This window comes from Mustela nigripes, chromosome 5 (genome assembly GCF_022355385.1).
Source record: "Mustela nigripes isolate SB6536 chromosome 5, MUSNIG.SB6536, whole genome shotgun sequence".
NCBI classification, from domain to species: Eukaryota; Metazoa; Chordata; class Mammalia; order Carnivora; family Mustelidae; genus Mustela; species Mustela nigripes.
The window spans coordinates 80,843,727-80,859,500 of NC_081561.1; the positions used below are offsets into that span (position 1 = coordinate 80,843,727).

A 15,774-nucleotide genomic window follows, 5' to 3' on the forward strand; every position below is an offset into this window, starting at 1 on the left:
CAAAGGTACCCAAATAATGTGTTCTCTCTTTTTTTTTAGATTTATTTACTTACTTGAGAGAGAGTAAGCAAAGCAAGAGGGAGCACAAGCTGTTGGGGAGGACAGAGGGAGAGGGAGAAGGAGATCCCCCACTGATCAGGGAGCCCATCCCAGGACCCTGGAATCATGACCTGAGCTGAGGGCAGACGCTTAACCGACTGAGCCATCCAGGCATCCCTAAAGCATTTTTTTAATATGTTGGTTTTTAGCTGTGCTGTGAAGTTTATACAAATATAGAAACCTTCTGGAATTTCCCTAAAGAAGCTTTTTGTTTTGGGTTATTTTAGAAGAAAATAAATAGCCAGATCATATTAAAATTTGACTATTTTATTATTCTTGTTACCTGTGTTTTGATTAGTATTTAATGTTTGTCTACAGTGTCCTGGAAAAGGACTTTCATCTCTTGATGCTATTATTATTTAAATATTTCCCTCTCTTTTGATCGTCCAATCACTGAAGAGCTATAATCTTCCCAAACACTTAAAAGTTAGTCACAGCCATGTAACTCCTTCAGTTTCTCTTTGCTGGGCTAGAGAGAGGAAGGAGTACAGCTGTCTTCTAGTAAAACAGGTTTCTACGGCTCATGGAGTCTATGCTGGCTTTACCAACGGAAGAGCCTGTTGAGAGGAGCAGTGTTAAGAAATACAAAATAATTTGTATTGTAAGTATAATTTTTAATGATAGTCTTTGTAGTCTTTTTTTTTTTTTTTGACATAGGGAGAGAATGTCATAAGTAGGCAGAAGGGCAGGCAGAGAGAGAGTGGGGAGCAGGCTCCCTGGGGAGCCTGAGGTGGGGCTAGATCCCAGGACCCTGAGATCATGACCTAAACCAAAGGCAGAGGCTTAACCCCCTGAGCCACCCAGATACCCCTAGTCTTTGTCGCTTTATGACAATGTTAAGTGTATAAATCCCCATTTATATTCGTGTTGCTATTTAAGTGTAAAGTTTTTAAGTGATTGTACATAGCTTTATCCCTTCTGACAACTGTGATGCCAGTTAATATTTTTAATCATGTTTTGCTTAAGAAATATGAGTAATGGGGGACGCCTGGGTGGCTCAGTTGGTTAAGCAGCTGCCTTCGGCTCAGGTCATGATCCCAGGGTCCTGGAATCGAGTCCCACATCAGGCTCCTTGCTCGGCAGAGAGCCTGCTTCTCCCTCTGCCTCTGCCTGCCTCTCTGTCTGCCTGTGCTCGCTCGCTCTCTCTCCCTCTGTCTCTGACAAATAAATAAAATCTTTAAAAAAAAAAAAGAAATATGAGTAACAACAAATTAATATTTGATCAATCTAAAAAGTGGGGATCTGTGGTGAAACACTTTGCAGCATTGATTTTAGTATGATTATCATCAGCCCCCTAAGGCACCCTTTTATACTGCATGAATATCTTTAAGAGTAGAGAGTTACTCTGAGTAGTCCGTCCACTGCCTTGGTTTTCTCACCACCCAACCATTTCTCTTCTGCTTGTTATTACTGTCCTGATAGTCAGTCCTTCCTCTGTCCTTGTCCTGCTGCATCTCCACAGCAATAATTACATGGCATAGGATGATGGTGATGATGATGATGATGGTGATTATTATTATAATTTTCTCATCTCATCTCAAATTATTCTCTCCTCTTGCTTTTCTGATGGCATTGATAGGCTCTACTTTTATGACATTTCTCTTTATCTGCATTCTTAGCTGATTTCTCTTCTCTTTGCACATTGCAGTGTTCAGTGTTCCACTGAACCTTGTCTAAAGATCTTCTCTGTAGGCGATTTCATCTTCTCATGATTTTTTTTTTTAAGATTTTATTTACTTATTTGACAGACAGAGATCATGAGCAGGGAGAGAGAGAAAAGGGGGAAGCAGGCTCCGCTGAGCAGAGAGCCTGATGTGGGACTCGATCCCAGGACCCTGGAATCATGACCTGAGCCAAAGGCAGAGGCTTTAAACCACTGAGACACCCAGATGCCCCTCATCTTTTCGTGATTTTTTTAAAAAGTGACATTTTCAACCAAGAATTTCAAGCAAGCCAAGAGGTCTGACTTCTCACTGAGTTTGAGTCACACAATTTCAAACCCTTTCTTGCTGACTTATTGTCCAGTATCACAAGGCAAAAGCCAACTGATTAATTTTCTACACTTACCAGGTTGCAGTTTTCTCCTTAGTTCCTTATGTTAGTTAATGTCACCATCATTCTGTCCCTCAAGCATTGTTTCTAGAAGCAAATGAAACAAGGTATGTAAGCATTGGGCCCAGTAACTAGAACGAAGTAAACTGTCAAGATACTCTATTTATTCATTATCCTTCTGGGAACTTTGGAGTGTTCACTTCAATACCATTTATTATATTTATGCCTTCTTCCAAATTTAAGAAATTATAAACCCCTTGGAAGCAAAACTTTGTACATCATTCATTTTCCTTGTATCCTTCTAATGGTTTACTACTATATATAATAGAGGCTCATCATTTTAAAATCATAGTTTCAGGGTACCTGGGTGGCTCAGTTGGTTAAGCGACTGCCTTTGGCTCAGCTCATGATCCTGGAGTCTGGGGATCGAGTCCTCCATTGAGCTCCCAGCTCCACAGGTAGTCTGCTTCTCTCTCTGATCTTCTCCTTTCTCATGCTCGCTCTCATTGTCTCTTTCTCAAATAAATAAATAAAATCTTTATAAATAAATAAAATCATAGTTTCAAAAGTACCCTATTGGGCACCTGGGTGGCTCAGTGGGTTAAAACCTCTGCCTTCGGCTCGGGTCATAATCTTAGGATCCTGGGATCAAGCCCCACATTGGGCTCTCTGCTCAGCAGGGAGCCTGCTTCCTCCTCTTTCTCTCTCTCTCTCTCTCTCTGCCTGCCTCTCTGCCTACTTGTGATCTGTCTGTCAAACAAATAAATAAAATCTTAAAAAAAAAGTACCCTGTTTCCAAATTTTAACACAAGCTTCATTTAAAAAACTTGACCTGTACCTACTGCATTTTTAACACTCTTTATTCAGCCATCTAAAGCTAAATAATTGGATTCTTAGTGGTTTTTGGAGTCCAGAGCTTCTCCCCTCTCTACCCTGTCGATAGTTTAAGATACATATGCATCTCAATATCAAGAAGCGTATTCCAGGGATGCCTGGGTAGCTCAGGTAGTTAAATGTCTGCCTTCGGCTCAGGTAATGATCCCAGGGTGCTGGGATCGAGTCCCACATTGGGCTCGCTGCTCAGCAGGGAGCCTGCTCTTCCCTCTGCTGCATGTGCATCTTCCCCCGACCCCGACAAATAAATAAAATTCTTAAAGAAAAAAAAGAGAAGCTTATTAAGAATTACTACATATTTAAAGGTAATGATTATATGAGATTAAAAATGAACCTTTTTCTTGAGGAACTTACAGAATAATGCAGGGAAGAAGTAAAAAATGTATGGAAAAAGTATAATTATGAAACAGACACGAAGATATAACAGGAGAAAGTTTGAGAGGATCCTATGGACAGCTAGATGCTGCTTATTTTCCCATCAAATTTGAATGGCAAAAGGACCAAAGATAGGATATAAAACCAAAATATACCAATATGTGAATCTATGAGGTTTACCACAGGACTATGGTAAATCTATGCATGATGTTTATGGTAGGACTATTACCCCATTTTGCCACTTTGTGTTCCCAGTCTTGGTTACCTGTGGGTTTTGAGCATCATAATGAGGGGCTAAGTACTAGTCATGCTACTTAATAACCGTTTATGTTCACTTTTCCCCCTCCATTCTCTCCACTGAATCCATACCTGCTGGAAGGTCACTGAAACTTGGGTTCACTTTCAGGTTTCATTAAAAAATGGTCTTTACAGCATTTTAAAGTATTTTCTCAATTGTTGAAACCAATTCTATGGTAAAAGTTAACCTAGGTTAATTTCCCAGTTGATTTTCAAAATAAAAACAAACACAATCAATGTTTACGTAGATCTTTGCTATCTAAGCAATTTTGATGCTGTGAGGTTTTTTTTTTTTTTAAGTCAGAATGAAGGTTATTGGTGTTTTAAGATACCTTCCTAAGTAATTTGTGTCTGTTCCATTCATAGTTTATGGCTGTATATTATGCAAGTTCTGTTATCCAGCATACTTATCATTGGGCATACTTACTGGGTGGGGAGAAAGGTCAGTGGGGAGAATTCTCGTTAACTACATGACAGTTTAATTCCAGGTATCGCATAAATTGCACTGAAGAGCCTGGTCAGCAGTAGAGATAATAAATGACACATACAGTCTTTTCTCACAGAACTTTCACCTCATTGGTCTGAGCTATAGATCAAAGCAGATCATTTGTCAGTTAATTATTTGAAACTAGATTTTTACATGGGTTAGGTATTTTCATACCTCAGTAGGACATAGCTGGGCAGGGAAGGGAGAGGTGGGAACCTCTGCTCCTGAGGAGTGAGGTAGTTAAAAATTTCACAGTTGAGGAATGCTTTTAGATAAATGATCTCCAAATTGGTATCTAGTTAAGAATGAGAAATGGGCAAAGGTAAATAGCTCCCATGGTTTCATTCATGCTTTAACTCTGTTTGGGATTAAGCTAACCAGGACCATTAGCTAACCATTGGTTAAGCTAACGAATGTATTTGAATTTGAAGTTCTGTAACAATAACATTTTAAAATTCTCCCCAAAGCATTCTTATTTTCAGACATTAAAAAGAAAAAAAGGGGGGTGACTGGGTGGTTCAGTGGGTTAAAGCCTCTGCCTTCAGCTCAGGCCATGATCCCAGGGTCTTGGAATTGAGCCCTGCTTCCGCTTAGGGCTCTCTGCTCAGCAGGGAGCCTGCTTCCCTTCCTCTCTCTCTCTCTCTCTGCCTGCCTCTGCCTACTTGTGATCTCTATCAAATAAATAAAATCTAAAAAAAAAAAAAAAATCTTTGGAGGAAAAAAAAGAAAAAAGTACATGCCCCTATCATTGTTGGAGCTGGTGCGCTCGGTGTCCTTAATATTGACTGAGAGAGGGAGGAGGGTATCTTTGTACCTTTTCACATTTTTTTTTTAATTGTAAAGGTCACTTTTCCTTTTTTTCATAATAGGTTCTTCTTGCTTTGTTGGTGATTGTGTCACTAGGATTGGGGCTGGGGCTTGGACTCAGGCGACAAGAAGAGCAAGGTATACTCTCAGTGTTTTCCCCACACAGTTCCTTATATCTCCTTTCTCCTCACCTTTACCCCCTTGAAACCGAAAGCTCCCCTTTCTGCTCTTCTAAGGGGAGCACTCTCTTTCTAGGCCTCTCCTTTTCCCACATTGCCCTTCCTAGGAGCCCACATCGCGGTGAGCCTTCTCCACGCTCATTGCTGGCCTTTACCCTTTTGCCCTCACCCCTGCTCCTTTGAGATTCCTATCATTCCTGTCTGTTCCTCTTATTTGTCCTCACCTTGGTAGAGGACTCTGATAACTGGGTCAAAGACTCCCGTCCCAGCCCCTACTCTACTCGTTCTTCTCCGCCGATAAACTTGGTCTCGAAAGTTTTGGTTGCTTCCCTCCCAGGACCTCCTGCCCTGTTAGTACTGCACGCTCCCTGAAATCACTATTCCTTGGTTAGGCAGTGCCACAGTCTTAAATGTAGTACAGAGTAAAAGCTTCACATTTATTTATTTTTCCTCATAAGAAGCAGAGAAAAGGATGCCTGGGTGGCTCATGGGTTAAGCCTCTGTCTCTGGCTCAGATCGTGATCTCAGGATCCTAGGATCCAGCCGGGCGTCTGCTCAGCGGGAAGTCTGCTTCTCTCTCTGTGCTATACCTTCCACCCTCCTTCTGTCATAAAAACGAATCTAAAAAAAAAAAAAAAGCAAAGAAAAAAATATGAGAGAGCGGTCCCAACCTATCAAATCATAATCTCTTTTGCCATATCTGATCAATATGAACAGTACATAAACCATTTATAAGGGACTGTATGAAAAGCATTTTCTAAATCTTGTAATGTATCATTTGGTACTTTTACAAAGGGGAGGTATGAGGTCAAATGTTGGGTAATTTACTCTCCTTTTTAATTTGGTTGATTAAGTTCTGGTTTGACTTTCTTGGGGAAGGTCTTATTGCTTCTTTGTTTAGGGAGACTCTTGGTGAGATTAATAGACACTTTTTCAGTTATGTTTTCACTTAAGAATTAACACTCAGTACCTGTGGCATACATAACATGGGAACACGGTGGAACTGGAAAGGTGGGCCTTACCTGGAAAATTATTGTCTTTTTTGGGGTCATTTGGCTGTAGGGTTTCGGAAACAGTACCAGTCCTAGACCTGACACATGTAGGTGGGCCACTTTGCTATATTATTCTGATGTTCGTGTGCATAGGAATGTATCACTTCTTGGTTGTCTTACTCCTAAATCATGTAAATTAATTGGAAGAGGAATATAGTAATCTCTGAATAAAATCTCTGATTATTTTGGCTCTTTCTCTCCCTTCTTTACTTTAGTACACCTACTGGCTGGCTTCCCAGTGTCACTGCTCCCTATTCTTGTCCTTTTATCTCAGGTTACCAGCCCTCATGTGGCATCGCCCCTTCCCACCCAGGGCCTTGGGACTTACCTCTAGCCCCTCCTTTGCCAGCTTCCTTGAAATAGACATCCCTCATTCTTCCATGACTGATTCCTAATCTCCAACCGGCACCATTTTCACCATTCTCCACTCCAATTAACCCACTTTTCGTAAGCGTAGTGTGTTTTTTCTAGTGTGAGTTTTTAAGCTATTTTTCTGGTTTGAGTTTTTATGTGTTCTTACAAATTTATTCATTTATGTGCACATCCTTTTTACTTATTCTTCAACAATTGGGCACTGACTGTATGCTAGGTACAATTTAATTACTGGGCATGCAGTGGCGAAGAAAATGGACACATCCATCTGAGAGTTTACAGTCCTGCAGGAAGACGGACACTAAAAATACATATAATCCAAATACATATATAATATGATAAGGAAAGTGCTAAGGGATAAGTAAAACTGAAAAGATTATGAAATATGGAGTTAGGGTGGGATGGGGGATGTATGTGAAATGACTTTTGTAAAGAGCTAAAGTGAGGAAGATCGAGAGATATTTGTGGGAAGAACATTCCAGGCAGGAGGAAAGAACAAGGGCAAAGGCCTAAGGCAGGGTCTCACCTGGCAAGTTCATTTAAAGAATAACAAGGTCGGTGAGTTGGAACTAAGAGGACAAGAAGGAGGGTAGTCATAAAATGAGATCAACCAAAGGACGGAAGAGAAGCCAAGCCAGTGACGTGGTCGGGTCCATTCTGGTCGTAGGCTTTCATTCTGAGAGTGATGGGAAGTGATTGGAGTTTTGAGCGGAGAAGTGACATGCGGTGGTTTGCTTTTTCACACAAGCACTTAGGCTGCTGTGTTAGGAGTAAATGGCAGAGTGAAATCAGGAGATGTGGAGATGCCAGTTAGGGAATTATTGCAATAACCCACACAAGCTCTATGTCTCGAACTAGGGTGGTGACATTGTAACTGTGAGAAGTATTTGGATCCTGGATATCTTTGGATGTGGTAGACAGATGTTATCCACAGAATGGATATGGAGAAAGAGAGAAGTCAAGAATGACTTCAAGATTTTTGGTATGACCATCTGGAAATACAGAATTCCCAAAATTGAGATGGGGACAATAATCAGGAACTTGGACATGTTAAGTTTGAAATACCTACTAGGTGTCCAAGTGAAAGCCAGAAGGTAGTTGGACATAGGAGGTTGACTTTGAATGGAGGTCCTATATGGACATGCAGTATGGCAGTTATCAGCATCATATGTGGAATTAAAGCAATGTGACTGGGGAACACACTAACCTTAAAAATAGGGAGGATGTGGTTGGGGGTGCAGTGTGGATGAATTCTAAAAATAATTGGTTAGGGATGTGGGAGGAAAGCCAGGTGATTGCTGTGTCCTGGAAGCCATGTGCAGAAAATGTTTCAAAGTAGGACAGTGAATATAAAAATGTAAAGGTCTTATGTACAAATGGTATATAAACTTTTTTTGGTTACCTCTTCATTGAATGTTTCTTAAGATCCATCTAAATTGTTATGCATTCTTCTATTCTTTGGCATCTGTCTACTACTTGAGTAGAGCTTAAAAAAAAAAAAAGATTTTATTTATTTATTTGTCAGAGAGCGAGCACAAGTGGGGGAGCAGCTGGCAGAGGGAGAAGCAGGCTTCCTGCCAAGCAAGGACCCTGATTGGGACTCAATCCTACACTCTGGGATTGTGACTCCAGCCAAAAGCTGACGCTTAACCAGCTGAGCCACCCAGGCATCCCAACTACATAGTACTTTTTAGCATGTATAGCAATATACTATTTGACCTATGTGCAGCAACCCCCCCCACCCCCGCCCAGTGCTAGATACCCAGGTTGATTTTAGTTCTATCACATCACATCCATCCTGCAGCTTCCCTTATGGACCTGTGTGAGATTGCTGCATCATCTATCATCTACCCAGGAATAGACTCCTAGGTCTTAGGGTCTGTATTTTAACTTGGGTGAGTAGCCTCAGTTTGCTTTCTGGAATAGCTGCTTATTCTCTGTCTTTACCATGGATCTCCAGCAGCCCTTGGCATTATCTGGCTATCTCATTTTTGGCAATGTGAACGTAGTTACAGAGTGATATCTTTAACTTTTATTTCTCTGCCCTGCTGCTCCAATCTGTGTTGGTTGCTCTCTCGGTTTGTTTGGTGTTTCCTTAGACCCTCCATTGTGTTGGATCTCATTATTTTTTGGATCTCTTTGTTCTACTTCCTCCATTTTGCTGAAGAACATCTTTTAATAGTTTCTTAAAATAGGATACTATATCTTTGATAAAAGATACAACTTGAGTTCTTATCTATCTAAAGACATTTTCATCATCCTAACCTAACACTTGATAGTTTGGCTAGATACTGAATTCTGAGATGAACATAAATTTCCTCTAGAAATATGAAGACATTGCTTTCCCATCTTTTGGTTTTCAGTGTTGCTTTCAAGAAATGTGATGCAATTCTGACTTGTGATCTTTGGTAGATTGCTCATGATCTCTCTCTGGGAATCTTCAAGATCTCTTTATACCTATTGTTCTGACCTCTTTGTGTGAGTTTTGGCCTGGGAAATGTTGATGTATTATACTCTTCAGTTCTGGGAAATTTTATAGTATGATTTCTTTAATAATACCATTTTTATTTTCTCTGTTTTCACTTTTAGGTACTACCTTCCTTTTAAAGGTCAGCTATGTAGCAGCCTTGATTGTATCTGCAATAACTCTTTGCCATGTGAAACAATGTAGCATATTCAGTCTTGGGGATTAGGGTGTGAAATCTTCTCTGAAACCATCATTCTGCCTACCACACCCCTCTGTTGAATTTTTCATTACTGCTTTCATGTTTTTATTTCGAAGAGTACCCTGAACATTAGTTCTCTTTTTGAAATTACAATTTTCTCATTTCATGGATACAATATTGTCTTTTCTGAAGATCTCACTATTAGCTGTGCTTCTGTTCCTTAAATTGTTTCCTTTTCAGTCGTTTTCTTTTTTGTTTTGGTCTTTGTTTTCACGTTGGATTGTGTTTTGCTATCCGCAAATGTCTGATAACCATTTGTTCACATTTGTGAGTATGACGTGTTCATCTTTTCTCATCCTAGCTATTCTCTATGTCTGCCTCTGTGGTGAAAGCTACTTTTCCTAAATTCTTCCAGATTATAAGCCTTCTATCAAGTGAGAGGTAGGGTGGATCATTGCTGCTCCATCTCCATACTTTAAGTCAGTTTCACTTTATTAAGCCTCTGCCTATCTCTCCTACCTTCACCTAATGGTGCCTGGTGTGCTGAGTCTGGGTAATCTCTAGAGTCCTGTGGAAAAATCACCTACTATTTATCACTTTGCACTGATGAATCATACATCACAATTAAAAAATGTCTATTTGTCTGACCTAGTTTGCACTAGGTATATCTTCTGTGTGCTTCTACCATCTAGCTCCGAGATATCAGATAACTTTTTTTTTCTTTGTATTTTTTTTAAGATTTTATTTATTTGATAGAGAGCATGGAAGGAGGGGAAGAGGACAAGGGAGAGAATCTCAAGCAGACTCCCTTCTGAGCACAGAGCCTGACATGAGTTTGATCTTACAACCCTGAGATCATGACCTAAGCCACAATCAAGAGTGGGGTGGTCAACTGACTGAGCCACCCAGGTGCCCCTCAGATCACTTCTAAGCACTGGTTTCCTTATTTCCTCAGCTCCTATAGGCAGTTGCAGGAAGAAATGCTTCGATTCTTCATTCAGAGGACTGGAGAACTGCCGGTGTGATACGGAATGCAAACACAGAGGCGACTGCTGCTGGGATTTTGAAGACACCTGTGTGGAATCAAGTATGGATTCTGAGGATAAGTTCACTCTAGCATGTTGGTTGTGCTGTCGTTAATGCATGTCTAAGTGTTTCCCACACATCTTGTGTATTGATTTCCCAGGGTTGCTCTAACACAGAATTTGGGGGGGCTTAAACAACAGAAATTCTTTTTCTCAGTTCTAGAGATTAGAAATCCGAGATGCAAGTTGCATCAGGGTTGGTTCTTCCTAAGGGCTATGAGGGAGAGCCATTCCTTGCCCTTCTTTTAACTTCTGGTGGGTTATAAGTCATTGGCAGTCATTGACTTTTGGCAGCATAACCCCAAACTTTGCCTTTGTCTTCACAGAGTTCTGTTGTGTCTTCACAGTCTCCCCTGTGTGTGTGTGTGTGTGTGTGTGTGCACGCACATGTCCAAATTTCCCCTTTTTATAAGAATACCAGTTGCACTGGATAGGGACCATTATAATGACCTCATATGAACTTGAGTATCTACAAAGATCTTTTTTTTTTTAAACATTATATTTATATATTTGACATGTAGAGCACAAGCAGGGGGAGCAGCAGAGGAAAAGGGAGAAGCAGGTTCCCTGTTGAGCAGGCAGTCCGATATGGGGCTTGATCCCAGGACCCTGAGATCATGACCTGAGCCATAGGCAGACGCATAACCCACTGAACCACTCAGGCGCCCCAACAAAGATCTTTTCCTAGGCAAAGTCACATCCATGGCAGTGCGGGCTAGCACTCCAGCGTTTTGAGAGGACACTATTCAGCCCATAACTTGTGTACAGGATTATCGTTTCCCCTTCTGCAGTGCTAAACAGAGTTCACACTTGATTTGACCGAGGTTGAGGACTCATGGTCTCCAGGAGACAAAATTCCATATGTGTTGCCGGAAGTACACGTCTCAGTACAGTTTCACTATGGCTCAAGCTAATCATCTTAATAGTTTCATGGGCAGTGGTTCTCAGGTTTCAGGGTGCGTAAGGCTTACTTGGAAAGCTGGTGATCCTTGGTGATTCTGATGCCAGTACTCCACAGAACACGACTTGAGAAACGCTGTTCTCTGGGTAGAAGAGAGAGTTCTCAATGTTTAATTTTTTAAGAAATCAGTGAAGGCATGTGTGTAGGGAGTTGGCTAGTGGTTCATAGAATAAAGATGAGAATAGTAGAGCTTTTTACATTATATTTTCTGGAAAGGGCAAGGGGGAAGGGATAACTTAGTATAAATAAGATCCCTTATTATGACTTAGTCTAAAAAAGATTCCCTTTACTTAATCTCCCCAAATCCTTTCTAAGTAAATGATACATAATGGACAACGAAGAACTCTGTACAAGACAAAAGCACACAGCAGTCACCGGTCTGATGCATTTGTCTAAACCCAGGACTGATGTTGATTTTATTTGTTTATTTATTTATTTTTTAAGATTTTACTTATTTATTTGACAGAGAGATCACAAGTAGGCAAAGAGGCAGGCAGAGAGAGAGAGGAGGAAGCAGGCTCCCCGCTGAGCAGAGAGCCCAATGCGGGACTCGATCCCAGGACCCTGAGATCATGACCTGAGCCGAAGGCAGTGGCTTAACCCACTGAGCCACCCAGGCGCCCTGATGTTGATTTTAGACACTGATTCCCAGCAGACGGTGCTAGGAAACAGCCATGGGACAGCCTCTTGCTGTTTTTAGCACTGATGTTTATTTACACTGATCTCATACTGAGCACATAGCCTGGGAGAGCAGCAAAGGCCTGGTGGAGACTCATCTTGCCCTCTCTCACCCTCAGCTGGGAGGTGCCCTGACCTGCCTACTTTCTTACAGACCTCACCCTCTTCCTGTTACTTCTGTTGCACTGCCTCTTCCTTGCTGCCTGTCCTTAAACAAAACTGCTCTTGGGTGGCACCCATCCCTAGTGGGTCATCTCCACCGGGAGCTCCTACTTTTGGGTGGGAATAGAGCCAGTGTTCAGAGTCTCTCCAAACTCAGAGATGTACCTGCCAGCCAGACCAGGGCTGTAGCTTATAAAACCGCCTTTCTCTATGCCGCTCATGCCAAATGAAGACAAGGGATGCATTGCCCCCTTGTTTGTATTACCTATTTTCATTTATTCATGCAGAGAAGCCAAGAATTTGACCTTACAACAGTCCAGGGATAGATGCATGGAATTTATGTTTGCTGTTGGATACTGAAGTATTTAAGTTAAATGCTGGGAACTGAATTGTGTGCTTTTCCAGCTCGAATATGGACATGCAATAGATTCCGTTGTGGGGAGACCAGATTAGAGTCCAGCCTCTGCTCTTGTTCGGATGACTGTCTGCAGAGGAAAGACTGCTGTGCTGACTACAAGAGTGTCTGCCAAGGTAAGCAGAGGAGGTTGACCTGTTCACCCCTGTGTGTTCATTGACCCCAGAGCTGGCTGACCTAGGCTACATAAATTGAATCAAGTCGGAGACAACATATTTATGATGGCAAAAAATGTGGCTTGTTCACTATACAGAGAGGGAGCTCATAGCATAGATACTATAGAAAAGAAGAGAAAGATAAAAATTCCATATTCATTGGTAAAGCAGGGTCTTCTCCAGTCTAATAATAACGCTGCTAGAAATATCTGTGGTTTGAGATAACAGATGGCAGAGTTGATGAAAGAGGTTATCTGGCCCATCTAGCAGTCCGTTAAACCAATGTTACTGTTCTGATGACTGTATCCTGAGTGATGAAATGACTGATTAGGGACCTTTGGAGAGTTAATGCAGAGCCAAGATCAGGATACAGATTATTCAACTCCTGGTTCCAGCTGTAAGTGACATACTGCAGATATATATATTTTTAAATTACCCTCGGAACATGTAATGAAATTTATAAAAAGTGCACATAAACACACAGCAACAAAATTGCTTCAAGTTAACAACCCCTTTTTCATAATGCCACAACCAATAAAAGTAAGTAACTTATACTTTTAATATTTCTAGACCAAAAGAATGAGATCAGGTTGAATTCTGATTTTTCTCAAATAGGAAGAAAATGTTATAGAAGAAACATTAACTATAACATTTTAGTAGAAAATAGATTTTACACTAATGGATGAGTCAATTTTTATTACAAAATATATTTGAAAAGCAACTAAAAAGAGCTATCAAAAAGGAAAAATAGATGCCTGAAATGGTAACTTCTTTTCCAAGTAATTATTGTTTGACATTTAATAGTGCATCATTAAAAATTCTGCTAAATTCATGAGGGCACTTTCTTGTTTGCTTAATTCTATAAGGTCACTGACCACACTGCCTCTGACCACTCTGTTTTCCCACTTTCTACCTCAAATATATAACTCTTTCAACTTTTTATATCAAGACTGATCCTTGAGTCATATGGTAAATTCTCCCAGTGGATTCATTGCATACCATTGCTGAAATTTAATAGAAGTGTATCTATTTAGGGGTGCCTAGGTGGCTCAGTGGTTTAAAGCCTCTGGCTTTGGCTCAGGTCATGATTCCAGGGTCCTGGGATTGAGCCCGGCATCGGGCTCTCAGCTCAACAGGGAGTCTGCTTCCCTTCCTCTCTCTCTGCCTGCCTCTCTGCCTACTTGTGATCTCTTTCTGTCAAATAAATAATAAATAAAATCTTTTTTTTTTTTAAAGGAAATGTGTTTGTTTATTTTGCAAGTATACAACATAGATGGTGTTATTACTTCTGTATGACACATCTTGTCTGCTTGTTGCTTTTTCTGGGACGTTAGCCATTGATGATAATTGCCTGTATCTATCAAGGGATACAAGTGATGATATTTATTATACTAGATCATTTCTACTTCATTGGTTAGCTGGAATGTTCTATAATCAGAAACATTGAAGTAAAAATTTTTTAGTTAAGATCTTAAAAATTTCTTGGTTCAATTTTTCCCAGTTTAAATCAGTTACTCTCATTGACTGCTTCTGTGCCCCCCAACCCCGCCATGATTTCTTTTCTCTATTCTTTAGATGGTATATCTATATTTATTAACATCATTTTTTTCTAATTGTCTCTTTCCAGCTAAAAGAATCCCCTTTGTTTTTCTTGGTAAAGATGGGATTCTTGGTATTCAATCTGTGCAAATCTCTGGACACACTGATCTTTTCAACATGTGAAATGGCACTTAACACATTCTAGAAGAATTTAGTCATTGGAATAACAAGATTGAAGTAGTTTGGAAAGATCAAGTTCATTGCACATTTGTTTCTCTTCTCTTTTCTGTGGTGCACCTGTCTAAAGATTTCAATTTTGTTTTTCAGGAGAAACCTCATGGGTGAAAGAAAAGTGTGGCACAGCCCAACAGTCTCAGTGCCCAGAAGGGTGAGAATATGGGGGTTTTTAATCTTCCTTTAACATGGAATGTAGCTGAGAAGCAGCTGCATTTCCTCCACTTTATTTATATTTTAAAACAATACACTTGGGCACCTGGGTGACTCAGTTGGTTAGCACTGCCTTCAACTCGGGTCGGGATCCTAGAGTCCCAGGATCGAGTCCCATGTTGGGCTCCCTGCTCAGCAGGGAGTCTGCTTCTCTCTCTGACTTTCTCCCCTCTCATCCTCTGTCTCTCTCTCACACATAAATAAATAAACTCTTTAAAAAACCAAACAAAACCAAAAAAGCCAATACACCTAACCAACTAGTAGGACTCCTGGTGGCTTCAAACTTGGACTTTTGTTCACATCATTGTTTACAAAAGCAATTTTAATTAATTTTTTACATTCATGTCTTATAAAAATGACAAAAATAGGTGAAATATTAAATACTAACATTCTTAAGGTCCTCTGGTCAGGATTAGGATTTAGATCTGAATTCTCCATGCAGAATCTTTCCTATTGACATCCTGGAACTTTGAATTGATATTCACTGAGGAAAAGGGAAGTTTGTCCATTGAAGGCCTCACAAGGGAAAGTGGATAAGGACTTTATCACTTGTACATGAGTAAGGAACGCATGAGGCAACCCTCCCACACATCTCCTCCACATATTTATAATGGCTGCTGCTGGACTTTTCCCAGTTCTGGAAAGACGCCCCACATCATCTCTCAGTCAGGGTGGATTTCCTGTCCAGTTGCCCCTTCTGCCCTTTACCAACTTCATTCTTTTGGCCCAAGGAGGGGAAGGAAGATGGTGAGATAAAGAAAAATGGAATATCTGGTGACAGAAAGTATTGGCGGAGTCATTTTTAGATAGTATTATTTTATTTAAAGAATGTGTGTGGATACTGTCTGTTTTTGTACCATGTGACTTTGGTTTCCCAATCCCCAGATCTAGCTGCCCTGTTCAGTGGCTTCTGGGTGGAAGAGCAAAAAAATTAAAATAAAATGGATATTTGAGTATCTTTGCTCTAGTCAATTCTCTGAGCTTCCTCTATAAAAATAGTATTAGTAGCTGTAAAAATCATTATCATAATCATAAGCCAAGTTAAGAAGATT

The 15,774-nt window shown here is 40.5% G+C and overlaps 1 protein-coding gene across 1 annotated transcript in view; it reads left to right on the forward strand.

Annotated features, from left to right (window-relative positions):
• The first annotated feature begins 568 nt into the window (after positions 1 to 568).
• Positions 569 to 15,774, forward strand: part of ENPP3 (ectonucleotide pyrophosphatase/phosphodiesterase 3) — a 77,856-nt gene continuing 62,650 nt past the window's right edge. Inside the window, exons 1-5 of the mRNA XM_059400739.1 lie at positions 569 to 700; positions 5,074 to 5,149; positions 10,236 to 10,367; positions 12,572 to 12,697; positions 14,603 to 14,663. Coding sequence (XP_059256722.1) covers positions 623 to 700; positions 5,074 to 5,149; positions 10,236 to 10,367; positions 12,572 to 12,697; positions 14,603 to 14,663 — 473 coding nt within the window. The 5' untranslated portion in view covers positions 569 to 622. The remainder of the gene's footprint in view (positions 701 to 5,073; positions 5,150 to 10,235; positions 10,368 to 12,571; positions 12,698 to 14,602; positions 14,664 to 15,774) is intronic.